The 16,096-nt window shown below is 35.7% G+C and overlaps 1 protein-coding gene across 1 annotated transcript in view; it reads right to left on the bottom strand.

Moving 5' to 3' along the window:
• Nucleotides 1-14,710, bottom strand: part of LOC142345601 (rab GTPase-activating protein 1-like) — a 48,461-nt gene extending 33,751 nt beyond the window's left edge. Inside the window, exons 1-4 of the mRNA XM_075397733.1 lie at nt 14,529-14,710; nt 4,904-5,073; nt 4,187-4,445; nt 2,417-2,601 (exon numbers count right to left, since the gene is read on the bottom strand). Of these exons, the coding sequence (XP_075253848.1) occupies nt 2,417-2,601; nt 4,187-4,274 (273 nt within the window). The 5' untranslated portion in view covers nt 4,275-4,445; nt 4,904-5,073; nt 14,529-14,710. The remainder of the gene's footprint in view (nt 1-2,416; nt 2,602-4,186; nt 4,446-4,903; nt 5,074-14,528) is intronic.
• Between the last annotated feature and the right edge of the window lie 1,386 nt (nt 14,711-16,096).

Raw genomic sequence — 16,096 nt, 5'->3', positions numbered from 1 at the left:
AACACCATTTTCGCACTCTACTTTAAAATTAGAGCGAAAAAAGTTCACGCCAAAAAATCACTCGCTTTTTCGCTCCATTTCCTGTTTCGGCGTGACCAAAATCACTACTCCAATTTGACTTCAAAAATCATGAAAATGTGTGAACATATCTTAAAAAAAAGACAGCGCCCCAATACAATTCAAATTCTTTGAATTGTAAAAAGCCAAGAGCACCGCAATATAGCTTCCCTCAGCTTACAGCTTCGCAGCTACAAAAATGAAGTAATGATTTCTATTTTTTGAGTAAACTGAAATTTATATTCAGTACAGATTCAAATTGAAGATGCGGTGATCCCGCTATCTGTCCTCACTTATTGTTGATGTACTTCACAAAACCGAAATTTAACCCTTTTTTATTTATCGAACAACTCTGTTCACTTTGTAGTTTCATAAATACTTGATGGCCATAATTTCACAAACTACAGTACGTTTATGCGTTAGAGTTAACAATTTTGTAGTAAATTTTGTCACAATGTGCTCAGTTCTGTTCAGACGATGCTCTCTCGCAATGGAAACTGTGTATGCAGCAACCACAAAACCAAAACATGTAATAACCCATAAAAACCCAATAAAAAGGCGATTAGCGAAAGATGCGATGACATAGGAAGATTGATATGATGTAGGAATTCTTTACCGGTGTAGAATGCAATAATTGCTATCTCAATAGCGTCTAAATTTCAAAAGTGAAAACACTTGCCAGGAGGCTGTAGTTACCACTGAAATTGATTTGAATTGAATCGAAATGGTTTTAAAGAATATAAACAAAGCCAGCAGATTGCCGAAAAGACCGTTAACTAGACTGTTGGGGCCCTTAGTTTTAAAAAACTACTGCAATCGCAGAAAAAGTTGCAAACTAATTTTATCGAAAGTCCGCTTAAAATCATTCTTTAAAAGATCATGAAAAAAACAGAAGAAAAGTCAAATTGGCGCACGTGAAAAATTGGTTTCTACAAACCGAAAATCTACTCGAACACAAAAAACTCATTCCATTTTAAAAGCAGTTTGATAAATTTTCAAGGCCTAAACGAATTAAATTTTCGCTGTTTTTAGTACTGCGGCGCCATTTATATCACTACTCCAATTTGACAAAAAATTAACAAAGTAAAGAAAAAAGTTTGAACAGATCTGTGGGAAAAATCAGCGTCCCAAACAATGCAAATTCTTTGAATTAAAAAACTAAGATGAGACCAAAAATAGCCTCCAATGACCACTTCAAGGCTATTAAAAGAAATCAGTTCCCATCTTCATTTCGATATATAAATGACTGTTGTGGAAAATTTCCGTTTGAATGTTCTAATGAATGCACGACTGCATTTATACCTAGCCGGAAGATTGCCCGAATAGCCGCGAAAGAAAAGATTAAGTCAGCATTCAATACAAAATATACCCGGCGGAATGCCGGAAAATAGCCGCCGTTGCTTCCCATAACCAAAATTGGGATTGAAAGAAAAAACTTTTTAAAAGCTTTTTGTACACCAACAAATTTAACTCAGAACTATTTTGATGTCATTTTGAAGCTGAACATACTCCTGTTTCGTAGTAAGACGACACATGAGCTAATATCAAAACCAATAAGCATTAGAGATGGTAACTAAGAACGAAGTTCGAGTAGCGGTCATCTAAAATTGGACTTTATGAGTTTATCCGGTTTCAATTTCTGATTTCGTTTTTTATACTAACTCTGCCGAGCAACTGCTGTCTAAAAATACTTTAAGCAGAATGAGGGAAGAGTGAAACTAGCTTAGAGAAGTTGAAGATTTCACGCAAAATGCTGAACAAGCTGTCAAACTAAGGTAAAGCAAAAAGAAATTTATTCGACGAAGTAAAAAAGGAGCGCTATAATAGCCGGCTGAGAAGCTGGGGCGGTTATTAATAAACACTCATACAGTATCATAAACCCAAATAACTCACTTATGGCAAACAAATGTTTTGATTTTCAATGTTGATGACATATTGCAAACAAGTTGGACGGCTGAAGACGTCGAATCAATTTCTCCAGCTGCAGGCTTGGGGTGTCAATAGTAGCTTGATTCGAGCTTCATTAACAGTCATCACTATGCAGAGAACTCAAATCTTTTCATTATTGCATGTATAATTAAAATCATTACGTCAAATCGGTGGGTCTAAAATTTAGCAATCTAAAGTTTAGATTTCTTTAGTCTCGTCATCTGTCCGTGTTTTTTCACTTGCTCAAATTTTGTTCAAAGCGAAATAAAAACTCTTTCTTGCATGACTACAATAATCACTTAATACTTCATTTGATAGCAATTACTCGATTCAGATTTTGATCGGACCTAACATAGAGGTCCCAAGCATAATTCCCACTATGTGGACAAAAGCTGAAAAGATAGTAGTTGCTTTAATGAAGTAGTCATACCTTCATGGATGATCCGAATGAGAAGACGAGATTGTTATCTGGCGAGTCGATGGGCGAAGAAACAACAGGTGTTCCAGTGTTTGTCCACTCCTTCAACACCTGGTCCCATTTTTCCAGGATCTCTTGACTGCAGTCTTTGGACACGGATCCATAGCCGCTCATCAGAACCAAGTCCTCCGTTGATTCTGAGAGAACAAATAACCGAGTCATCGAATGCTGCAAAAACTTGAACAAAAAATTACAAATGAAGACTTCAAATTGTCTTTTGAATTTCAAATTGTCTTTTGAATAATTTCAACAAAATGCAAATTCATAGATTAGTTCGACAGATAGAATCCAGTGTAACTTTGCTATTTTTTCGACTACGACATTTTCGCAATTTATCGAGCTTGGATTCAAATTCAATCGGGTAGACCACGGTTGCGTAACTTAATTGGGTCCTCTATTTATTGCTTTTAAAACTCCAAAAGGAAGATTAGATTTCATTGAAGCTTGTGGTCAATTGGTCAAGCATACATACCCAGACCGATATTCCAAACCAAAATAAACGCACCTGAGGAATGTCAAGCGTTCAAAATTACACGGTCTCGAAAAAAAACATGAATGAACGCAGGGAAGTCGGGTAAAGATAAACATAGCTGGCAGATTGTCAGAAAATAGCCGCAATAGATTCGTAGATGGGCCGTCTAAAAAACAGTAAAAAAGACAGACCAAAAATATTCGTCTTTTCATTGAAGGCTGATCTGTTATATTTTGATTAAAAATCTGTATAAGTTATTGCTGCCTCTATTAGCTGATCTCAAATAACCTTCATTTAGAGTGACACACACCCATTTGACCTTATCTCTTTGAATTAAAGTAAATAAAAGTCAATTTCAAATTGAGGAAGTCATTTTTGAGAGTGAGGTAAGTCAAGTGTGACCAAAAATTTAATCACGCGCATGAACAAAAAAACTCGCTCCACTAAGAGCAAAAAATGACGTCACACATGCAATTCAGATGAAATTGCTCGAACGAGGAACAAAAAGTGGCTGTGACGTGATATGGTCGTAACAAAAATCATGACGAAATAAAAAAACATAGCAGGACAAGTCCTGACGTACAATTCAAAGAATTTTCATTGACTAAACAGAAAAACTAGACTTAGAATGGACTATGAGTGAATTGAGAAAACCATTTTAAAAAAAATCTGAACAAAAACAGAAAATCAATGTCAAAATGCCGCATGTGAACAAAAAAACCACTAGCGAGAAATGAAAATTTAATTCAAACAAAAAGCTAGGCCTAGAATGAGCTGTGAATGGATTGGGAAAACCATTTAGAAAAAAATCCGATCCAAAAAATTGAAAAAACAGTAAAAATCAGAGTGAAATTGCCGCATGTGAACAAAAAAACCACTACCGAGAAACCGAATTTTTGTTCAAACACCGTTTTCTCACTCTATTTTAAAATTAGAGCGAAAAAAATTCACGCCGCAAAACCACTCGCTTTTTCGCTATTTCCTGTTTCGGCGTGACCAAAATCACTACTCCAAATTGACTTCAAAAATCATGAAAATGTGTGAACAGATCTTAAAAAAAAGACAGCGCCCCAATACAATTCAAATTCTTTGAATTGTAAAAACCAAGAGAAGGCCAATAATAGCCCCAGCTATCGCTGTGCGGCTATTAAAAATATATTTTAAAAGTATATAATTAAGCATATGTTCAATTTTCCCTCCTTTTCTGCATACATCAGAGAAGTATCAATGAAAAATGATCAATTACTAACGATTCGGATCATCTTCGTTCACTTGATTCAAACTGTCCGCTTCCGATCCTCCGAAATAGTCTCCAGAGAAATCTCCCGCCCCATTCATATTTCCCCTTCCTTGGACTCCTTCCCCCTCATCACCGTCGTCATCAGTTGGGAATTCATAGCTGAGTGTGGATGAGCTGATTCTGAAGATGCTTCCCGCGATTCCAGTCGAGGAGCTCGTCTCACTCTCACATTTTAGAGACTCCACGCGGTAGGAACTGTCTGTATCAGGCTGAAAAAATGAAAATCAGTCATTCAAATTTTTATTGAGATTTTTTGGGCACCTTTTGAAGAGTCGTTTGACTTGTGTGATGCCCAATGCGCTGAACTGAAATAATGTTAGGCATTATTTGTTTTTATCTTCTGTCATGTGAATTCGAATCTAAATATTAAATTATCACAGTTCAAAATATTGGTCAATTACCAAAATTAGCAAACTGCGACGGCAAGAGAGTTTACATTGCTTCTACTAAGTAAACTTTGTCGATCTCTGAAAATTCAGGCCTTTTAACGCTAGCATCCAAGTGGCTTTTCATTGTTACCTTTCGAATCAGCTAATGGTTTGCTACATTAGAACAATGAATCGCAAATTGTGAGCAGTAGAACATTTATCTTTAAGCATATTTCATACTATTTTTCGATCAGATAATGACTAATGCCTTTACTTGAAGACCCATACATTCGACTAACAATGGCTTTGAGGTTTATGATGTAGTTAATGAGGAGTGGCCGTCTGTTTGGGTAGAAGAACCTCTCTCCCCTTCCCAACACACGACACACCACTGGAAGATGGAACCGCACCGGGGTCTCGATGCCCAGAAACACCACGTCCAGGGCAAATCGCACGTACAGCAAACCAGCTAAAATGAGACAAACACATGAGGCTTTTAATCAATTGGATAAATGGACAATTGAGGAGTAAAACATTTAAAACATAATGCAGAGAAGAGAAAAACATCAATACAATGTATAGATTAATGGTTGGGACTTTTGCTGATGGCTACAACTTGAAAAAAAAGTACATGAAAGATCAAACGCTTTTTCATAAGTCACTAGAATAAGCGTAACCGACTTACAACCTTCGAATTGCTCTTGACCGAAAGGCGGGGCTCTGTTCTTTTATAGCCTGCTTCAGCCGGGAACGGGGGATTATAAACTATACTGGGACATAGACACCAGACTGCCAAACATAGCTGCCAAAGACTGGGTGCCATAAAACTTAGAAGGAAAAAATGGATGAACTATATAGATAAAGATATCCATGCCGGAAAAATCATAGAAAAAAATGAGTTAGATTATAATTCTTCATTCTGCGCGTACAACCGTGAAATGAAGAAGAGCGTCAGAAAAAACACACCGAAAGAATTTGGAATTGATCCAACGTAGATATTCACTAACTCTCAAGCTAATCATGAGCTTGCAGAACTAAATACAAAACTTCTTGCATTATGCTATTTAAAAAAATAAAAAGTGATGGAACAAAAGTACGCACACTTTCAGAATAAAAAGCAGATTCCTTGCTTTAGACAGCAAAATTCTCCCAAAATAACCTAGTTTAAAAAAAACCACAAATAACGAAAAAATTCTGTTCAACAAAGTGAAATTCTGATTTCAATACTTTTTATTTCCAAACCCAAATTAAAACGGTAATTTCTTCCAAACAATGGAAAATTCTAACTATCTAGCTTGAGGGTGGCTCCTACTAAATTTCGATTATAATTTACATTCTCAATTTAGATAAAGTGAGTGAGTGCAGCAGTCAATTTTGTTGAGGGGGTAACTCATGTGTGCTAGGCAACTTATCACACTGACGACTAAAAAGCCGTTCAAAAAGCAGTAACATATACGTCACGCTAGCAAAAAAAGAAAAGACAACGAACGAAAAAAATCAGAAGACTGAAACCTAAATAAACCTGAAGGCCGGAATAAACTACCGTGAGAAAATCGTCTCATTCATGTTACGGAAGATTTGGAACTGAAAAAAGAAATTATAGCCTACAAATTGCCAGCAAAACGCCACCATCAACCCCTAACTGACGTTCGGATGTAAAAATTGACAGCCTAATTTTTTCTAAGCTTCGGAAAGTTCTAACTGGTCAGGCAGTTTTATTAGTTTCGACTAACATGGCTAACGCAGACTCAAATCGGAGGAAAATAAGATTGTTACTTAATCCAGTCAGCGATTTACTCTAGTCTTTATATATTAAGTCCTACTGTTCGGGCTTTATCGGTTTTTTATTTTCTTTTACCTTAAATTTATTTGCTGAATGAATACAAAATTCCATTCAGTTGAAACAGTGAGAAAGTCACAAGTTAAAAGTGAAAATCGTGAGTACTGTAAAACGAAAAGAAAAAAATTAAACTAATTCATAAAAGGAGAACACTTAAATAATAGCCGTTTTAGTAGATGGCGCTGCCATTAAAATTTAGCTCTTTCAAACAAACTAAGGACAAGCAAAACAAAAATAATCATAGCAGTACTCCGCAAACCTTTCAAAAACAAATGGTATCTCAGTGAATGAAAACTTTAGCTACAACTTGGAACCAACAAATTGACCAAAATTACGCCGCACTAGAATGTCAATAGGATATTATTTTTGTTTTTGAGAGTAAGTGAACAAAAACACTTAACACCCTAAAAAATCAACTTTTATTTTTTGAAAAGCAGGCGACAAAGTCTTATAATCGATTGCTGTGAGCTCAAGCGACTAATTAGATATACCTATTTCTCCGGAGCAATGAAATCTGCCATTTATGAGATTAAGTGGTAAAAGTAATAAGTACAACAAATACTAATCAATCTCGAAATGAGACGAAAAACAAATTTCAATGAATTTATTGAAAAAGAAGTGTACAAATCAAAGAAAAGCAGCCCAAACTAAAAACATTAATTTGCTTGGATAAAGCATCCTGAGCAACCAATGAGTCTTGTCATTAAGGAGATTAAGAGATAAGACAGCAAATTGAGCAATACAAACCCGTAAAACCTCAAAAATTCGATAATATTTCTTGAATAGTCAAAATCATAGAAAGAATTAATTTTGAGCTGCAAACATTTAAATCGGTTAATATAATTCACATTAGCAACTTATGAGACTTGTCTCCAATGAGAATAAACGATAAGACAAAAAAAGAACAACAAAAACACTCAAAACTCAAAAATCATTAAAACTCTTTGTGAACAAATATAGTCAAAGTATTGAAAACAACTAACCATAAACTCAAAAACTTAAATAGGTTAATGTATGCCTCATTAGCTACCAATGATACCGTTATTAATGATACTCGGTGAACAGACAGATAATATTGAAGGTGCAAAATCAAAATTTTCAATAATAATTTTTGACAACAAATAGCTTCAAAGAAAAAAGCATTAGCTTCAATTGCAAATAGGCGCCATTGGAAAACACAAGTATCACAATATGAGCACTGAAGAGAAGAAACACTGAAAACAGCAGTCAAATTGCCGCACGTGAAAGAAAACTCGTTTTCAAAAACCTAAAATTTGTTCAAATATCAACTTCTAACACCACTTTGAGGAACTTGACAAATCACGCTTCAAATCAACTCTCTATTTCGTTCCGTTTACTACTCCAGCGTGATTAAAATCACAAATCTAATTTGACTTGTCACTGACGAGAAAAAGCCGAAAAAAGCGTGAACACATCTTAAAAAAAGCACACCAATACAATCCAAGAACTTCGGATTGTAAAAAACCAAGATAAGGCCAAAAATAGTCTCAAGTATTGTTTTTCGGCTATTAAAAACAACCCGCTACCGTCGAACAAAATTTTCTCCGCAAGCATTTTTTATGGGTGTAACTAGCATGAGCCCCAGATTCCGCGTCCTCAACAGCTTCGATGAACCGTACAATTAAAGTCTTCTCGAAGAAAATTTTTGTATAAAAACGACACACATGATTACAAAAACTGCATCAAACTTTGATCAAGAGCACTTGATAAAATTGGAAACCATTTCAAACATAACCGACTAACATCGGGCGAATTGCTCTCAAACGAACAGCGGGCGGTTGGAATCGTCAGAATCTAGCCACAGTTTAATGAGGCTAGCTTTAGCTTGATTGAACTCAGCAACTTTTAGTTTTTTAGCATTGTTAGTAAATAAATCAAATAGTATTTCGATAATTTGCAAAATTTAAAAGAAAAGTTTCCAGATTTCGCAGTGAGAGAAAATGTTCAAAACAATTTGGTGCCTCTGGAGCTCTTTTAAGTAACCCATTTGCAAGATTTAAAAAGTTTCGTCGGCCAGTAATGATCGTTAAACTCAGAAAAGAACGAAAATATTCAAAAATTTTAAAAACAATTGCAATTTTTAACTTTTAACAAAATATTGCTAAAATGCCGGATATTGAAATCTTCAGTACACCATCATTGTCTCAAGACACTATCCAGTATCCCTATTAAATAGTTTTGCTGGCTCATAAAGATCCATAAACTTGGAACACGATAATTTTCAGAAAAATTGAAAATGGAAATTTTATCAAAAATTGCTTAAACTCGAGTCACTTTGTAACTTTGTAACCATTCCATTAACTTTAGCAACTACGCAGCAGCTTATGATCAAACCATGGAGGAGGTCCCTAGGACCCTGGAGCCGGAAAAAAAGGATAAAATTCAAAAACTGCAACTAAAAACTGCAACTATTTTTAAAAATTGCTGATATTAAAACCCTGAAAAACATTCCATTACACCTAAAAGCTACGCAGTAACCTATAATCAAACCATAGAGGTCGTTATGTGGCTCTTGAGTCTAGGGAAACCTAAAAAATGACAAAAGAAAATTTAAAAAAATTTGAAAATTGCAAATTTTACAAAAAATCTAAAAATTGCAATAAAAAACTATTCCATTGCCAAAAACAATTTCCAGTAACTCGTTATCAAATCATAACGGAGGCTTCTGGCCCCGGAGACTGAAGAAAACCTGAATAATAGCAATAAATGTCCAAAAATTGAAAGTTTTGTCAAAACAAGGCTAATAATCGTGATGTTAAAATCATGAAAAACATTTCATTGCATCTAAAAACTAAACAGTAATCTATTGTCAAACCCTTTCTAACTAAACAATAATCTATTGTCAAGGGAGTTTCTTTAATTTTTTCAAAAAATTTTCAAAACAAGAAAAAAATCAAGTTTTATAGAAAATTGCTAAAAATTTGTGATATTAAAAATTTGAAAACTATTCTATGGCCAACAAAAATTTGTCAGTAAATTTTTATTAAATCTCTTACGAGGTTTTTTGGCTCCTCAGTCTGGAAAGACCTGAAACAGGAAAAAAAGGTAAGAAAAAACTGCACGTTCTGTAAAAAAATGCTAAAATTGATGTTAAAATGTTGCAACTATTCCACTACCACTAGGAACTATGCAGTAACATACTATCAAATCCTAGAGGAGGTTCCCTGACAATTAGGTTCACTGTGAAAAGTAGTATAAATTTGCGTTTTTAGCGAGCGGTTGTTCGTCAGTAGCTAGCCACGGGGTAGGGGGTGCACCGGGGGCTGATGGGGGGGAGAAAGTGCAACAGTGGGTTGGGGGTAACAGCGCGGAGTGGGGAGGTAGGGCAACAGTGGGGGTGAGGGCAATAGCGGGGGGGAGGGGGTCAACAAAGGCTCTAAGAGCACTTAATGCTCGCTGGGCGCTACCTGCTTATCCCGTTTTTGAGGACGAAAAGTCAAATGGGTCAGACGACAATCCGGTCAAGCGAAAAATCGCATAAAAAAAGACCGACAGGACTAATATAACTGTTAAAAACGTTTGAGAGCAATTAAAAAATGAAAGTCAAATTGCAGCATCTGAGCAAAAAATAACCACACGAGAGAAAGCAACTTTTTGTTCAAACAACGCTTCCTCACTCTAATTTAAAAACATACACGGTAGATTGCCGGAAAATAGCCGCCGTTGATTCCAATAAGTATGATTGGGATTGAAAGAATACAAGATATTGAAAAAAAGATTTTTGTAATAAAAAACATTTTTAAGTCCGATTTATTTATCGGACTTTTGAAAGCAACTTTTTGTTCAAAAAACGCTTCCTCACTCTAATTTAAAAACATACACGGTAGATTGCCGGAAAATAGCCGCCGTTGATTCCAATAAGTATGATTGGGATTGAAAGAATACAAGATATTGAAAAAAAAAGATTTTTGTAAAAAAAAACATTTTTAAGTCCGATTTATTTTGATGGCATTTCGTAGTTGAACATAATTGAAAAAAGGCAAAAAATATCAAAAATATACTAAAACTCGTGATGTTAAAATACTGCAAGACATTTCATTTAATCTAGAAATTATTCTGTAACCTATTTTCAAAACCTAGAGGATGTTCGTTGGCTCTTAAGGCTGCAAAAATCTAAAAAACGACCAAAAATTTCAAAAAAAAACGAAAAAAAAGCAAGTTCTATAAAAAAAAATTGCAAACATTTGTGACATTAAAAAGTTGAAACACTATTCCATTGACATTATAAATTTGTCAGTAACTTATTATCAAACCCCATAGGATGTTTTCTGGCCTCTGGGTCTGGAAAGACCTGAATAAGGAAAAGATGTCAAAAAATTTAAGAAAATTGCACGTTTTGTCAAAAAATTTCTAAAATTCGTCATGTTAAAATGTTGAAAACATTCCATTACCACTAGAAACAATGCACAAAACTATTATCAAACCCCAGAGGAGGTTCCTTGACACCTACCGCTGATAAACAATAAATGCCAAAAATGTTCAAAAAGCTTGAAAAAAATTGCAAAATAGTATAAACTTGCGTTTTTAGCGAGCGGTTGTTCGTCAGTAGCTAGCCACGGGGTAGGGGGTGCACCGGGGGCTGATGGGGGGGGGGGGGGGTAGAAAGTGCAACAGCGGGTTGGGGGTAACAGCGCGGAGTGGGGAGGTAGGGCAACAGTGGGGGTGAGGGCAATAGCGGGGGGGAGGGGGTCAACAAAGGCTCTAAGAGCACTTAATGCTCGCTGGGCGCTACCTGCTTATCCCGTTTTTGAGGACGAAAAGTCAAATGGGTCAGACGACAATCCGGTCAAGCAAAAAAATCGCATAAAAAAAGACCGACAGGACTAATATAACTGTTAAAAACGTTTGAGAGCAATTAAAAAATGAAAGTCAAATTGCAGCATCTGAGCAAAAAATAACCACACGAGAGAAAGCAACTTTTTGTTCAAACAACGCTTCCTCACTCTAATTTAAAAACATACACGGTAGATTGCCGGAAAATAGCCGCCGTTGATTCCAATAAGTATGATTGGGATTGAAAGAATACAAGATATTGAAAAAAAGATTTTTGTAATAAAAAACATTTTTAAGTCCGATTTATTTATCGGACTTTTGAAAGCAACTTTTTGTTCAAACAACGCTTCCTCACTCTAATTTAAAAACATACACGGTAGATTGCCGGAAAATAGCCGCCGTTGATTCCAATAAGTATGATTGGGATTGAAAGAATACAAGATATTGAAAAAAAAGATTTTTGTAAAAAAAACATTTTTAAGTCCGATTTATTTTCATGGCATTTCGTAGTTGAACATAATTGAAAAAAGGCAAAAAATATCAAAAATATACTAAAACTCGTGATGTTAAAATACTGCAAGACATTTCATTTAATCTAGAAATTATTCTGTAACCTATTTTCAAAACCTAGAGGATGTTCGTTGGCTCTTAAGGCTGCAAAAATCTAAAAAACGACCAAAAATTTCAAAAAAAAAAACGAAAAAAAAAGCAAGTTCTATAAAAAAAAATTGCAAACATTTGTGACATTAAAAAGTTGAAACACTATTCCATTGACATTATAAATTTGTCAGTAACTTATTATCAAACCCCATAGGATGTTTTCTGGCCTCTGGGTCTGGAAAGACCTGAATAAGGAAAAGATGTCAAAAAATTTAAGAAAATTGCACGTTTTGTCAAAAAATTTCTAAAATTCGTCATGTTAAAATGTTGAAAACATTCCATTACCACTAGAAACAATGCACAAAACTATTATCAAACCCCAGAGGAGGTTCCTTGACACCTACCGCTGATAAACAATAAATGCCAAAAATGTTCAAAAAGCTTGAAAAAAATTGCAAAATAGTATAAACTTGCGTTTTTAGCGAGCGGTTGTTCGTCAGTAGCTAGCCACGGGGTAGGGGGTGCACCGGGGGCTGATGGGGGGGGGGGAGAAAGTGCAACAGTGGGTTGGGGGTAACAGCGCGGAGTGGGGAGGTAGGGCAACAGTGGGGGTGAGGGCAATAGCGGGGGGGAGGGGGTCAACAAAGGCTCTAAGAGCACTTAATGCTCGCTGGGCGCTACCTGCTTATCCCGTTTTTGAGGACGAAAAGTCAAATGGGTCAGACGACAATCCGGTCAAGCGAAAAATCGCATAAAAAAGACCGACAGGACTAATATAACTGTTAAAAACGTTTGAGAGCAATTAAAAAATGAAAGTCAAATTGCAGCATCTGAGCAAAAAATAACCACACGAGAGAAAGCAACTTTTTGTTCAAACAACGCTTCCTCACTCTAATTTAAAAACATACACGGTAGATTGCCGGAAAATAGCCGCCGTTGATTCCAATAAGTATGATTGGGATTGAAAGAATACAAGATATTGAAAAAAAGATTTTTGTAATAAAAAACATTTTTAAGTCCGATTTATTTATCGGACTTTTGAAAGCAACTTTTTGTTCAAACAACGCTTCCTCACTCTAATTTAAAAACATACACGGTAGATTGCCGGAAAATAGCCGCCGTTGATTCCAATAAGTATGATTGGGATTGAAAGAATACAAGATATTGAAAAAAAAAGATTTTTGTAAAAAAAAAAACATTTTTAAGTCCGATTTATTTTGATGGCATTTCGTAGTTGAACATAATTGAAAAAAGGCAAAAAATATCAAAAATATACTAAAACTCGTGATGTTAAAATACTGCAAGACATTTCATTTAATCTAGAAATTATTCTGTAACCTATTTTCAAAACCTAGAGGATGTTCGTTGGCTCTTAAGGCTGCAAAAATCTAAAAAACGACCAAAAATTTCAAAAAAAAACGAAAAAAAAGCAAGTTCTATAAAAAAAAATTGCAAACATTTGTGACATTAAAAAGTTGAAACACTATTCCATTGACATTATAAATTTGTCAGTAACTTATTATCAAACCCCATAGGATGTTTTCTGGCCTCTGGGTCTGGAAAGACCTGAATAAGGAAAAGATGTCAAAAAATTTAAGAAAATTGCACGTTTTGTCAAAAAATTTCTAAAATTCGTCATGTTAAAATGTTGAAAACATTCCATTACCACTAGAAACAATGCACAAAACTATTATCAAACCCCAGAGGAGGTTCCTTGACACCTACCGCTGATAAACAATAAATGCCAAAAATGTTCAAAAAGCTTGAAAAAAATTGCAAAATAGTATAAACTTGCGTTTTTAGCAAGCGGTTGTTCGTCAGTAGCTAGCAACGGGGGGCATGATTGGGGTGGTGCGGGGCAACAGCGCGGTGGGGGGGGGCAATAGGGGGGTCAACAGTGGGGGGTATCTTCAACCTCTAAGAACCGCCCTTCACACCATAAGTATAAGTATGAGTCTCCAAAACAGTTTGAGCTGAAACAGAGCTGAAAGGCTCTAAGAGCACTTAATGCCCGCTGGGCGCTACCTGTTTATACCGTTTTTGAGGACGAAAAGTCAAAAGCGTCAGACGAAAAATCGGTCAAGCGAAAAATCGCATAAAAAATACCGACAGGACTAATATACTTGGTACAAACTTCGTTTGAGAGCAATTAAAAAAATTTTGGCTTCAGGAGGTTAAGATATTCTTCGCATGATTTAATTGTCAGACAAAATGCTCTCGCGCGACAGACAAACGCTCAATTATTGTTATTAGTGCATATATATGTCATTGCAGCGATTAAAGTCATTAAAGGAAACAGTGTTAATGTCATTAAAGGAAAAGCGAGCGCCAATTTTGCGAGCGTTTCATTTGATTTGATTTTAAAGAGTTAACTAGCGCCAATTAAGTTCAGCAGCCTAACATTCTGTTAGATCACGCAAAATTGAAGAAACCGAGCGTGATATGAAAAACTCGAAAAATCAAAACGTTCAGGCGAAAACTGAGTAAAAAGACACACTTCGTTCGAGAGCAATTATAAATTAAAAGCCTTTCTTTACCGCTAATTCTCTTTAAAAGAATGCTGATGTAAATACCACTTTTATAGACGAAATTTTGATCACAGACGCAGTTCCCATACAAGCGATGAGATCATTGATAACTACTTGAGTCTAGCAGAACACAATTAGGAGAATCGTGGAAAGAAGACCAACTTTTCCCAGTTAATGAGTTGAACAAGGTGAACTGAGGGAGATCTGGGTCCAATATTCCAGATGCTGTGACCTCTCGACTTCCATCATCGTATTGTTTGAGAGAACTGTCCAGATGGTCCAACAACTCATAGTTGCGATTCTTCACACTGGACGGCGTCTCATCGAATTGAACGAAGAAACCACATGTCAACAAAGGGGGAGGGGGTCAACAAAGGCTCTAAGAGCACTTAATGCTCGCTGGGCGCTACCTGCTTATCCCGTTTTTGAGGACGAAAAGTCAAATGGGTCAGACGACAATCCGGTCAAGCGAAAAATCGCATAAAAAAGACCGACAGGACTAATATAACTGTTAAAAACGTTTGAGAGCAATTAAAAAATGAAAGTCAAATTGCAGCATCTGAGCAAAAAATAACCACACGAGAGAAAGCAACTTTTTGTTCAAACAACGCTTCCTCACTCTAATTTAAAAACATACACGGTAGATTGCCGGAAAATAGCCGCCGTTGATTCCAATAAGTATGATTGGGATTGAAAGAATACAAGATATTGAAAAAAAGATTTTTGTAATAAAAAACATTTTTAAGTCCGATTTATTTATCGGACTTTTGAAAGCAACTTTTTGTTCAAACAACGCTTCCTCACTCTAATTTAAAAACATACACGGTAGATTGCCGGAAAATAGCCGCCGTTGATTCCAATAAGTATGATTGGGATTGAAAGAATACAAGATATTGAAAAAAAAAGATTTTTGTAAAAAAAAACATTTTTAAGTCCGATTTATTTTGATGGCATTTCGTAGTTGAACATAATTGAAAAAAGGCAAAAAATATCAAAAATATACTAAAACTCGTGATGTTAAAATACTGAAGACATTTCATTTAATCTAGAAATTATTCTGTAACCTATTTTCAAAACCTAGAGGATGTTCGTTGGCTCTTAAGGCTGCAAAAATCTAAAAAACGACCAAAAATTTCAAAAAAAAAACGAAAAAAAAGCAAGTTCTATAAAAAAAAATTGCAAACATTTGTGACATTAAAAAGTTGAAACACTATTCCATTGACATTATAAATTTGTCAGTAACTTATTATCAAACCCCATAGGATGTTTTCTGGCCTCTGGGTCTGGAAAGACCTGAATAAGGAAAAGATGTCAAAAAATTTAAGAAAATTGCACGTTTTGTCAAAAAATTTCTAAAATTCGTCATGTTAAAATGTTGAAAACATTCCATTACCACTAGAAACAATGCACAAAACTATTATCAAACCCCAGAGGAGGTTCCTTGACACCTACCGCTGATAAACAATAAATGCCAAAAATGTTCAAAAAGCTTGAAAAAAATTGCAAAATAGTATAAACTTGCGTTTTTAGCAAGCGGTTGTTCGTCAGTAGCTAGCAACGGGGGGCATGATTGGGGTGGTGCGGGGCAACAGCGCGGTGGGGGGGGGCAATAGGGGGGTCAACAGTGGGGGGTATCTTCAACCTCTAAGAACCGCCCTTCACACCATAAGTATAAGTATGAGTCTCCAAAACAGTTTGAGCTGAAACAGAGCTGAAAGGCTCTAAGAGCA

This window comes from Convolutriloba macropyga, chromosome 9 (genome assembly GCF_964194025.1).
Source record: "Convolutriloba macropyga chromosome 9, txConMacr16.3, whole genome shotgun sequence".
In the NCBI taxonomy this organism is placed as follows: domain Eukaryota; kingdom Metazoa; phylum Xenacoelomorpha; order Acoela; family Convolutidae; genus Convolutriloba; species Convolutriloba macropyga.
This window is presented reverse-complemented; position numbering and strand designations above follow the sequence as displayed.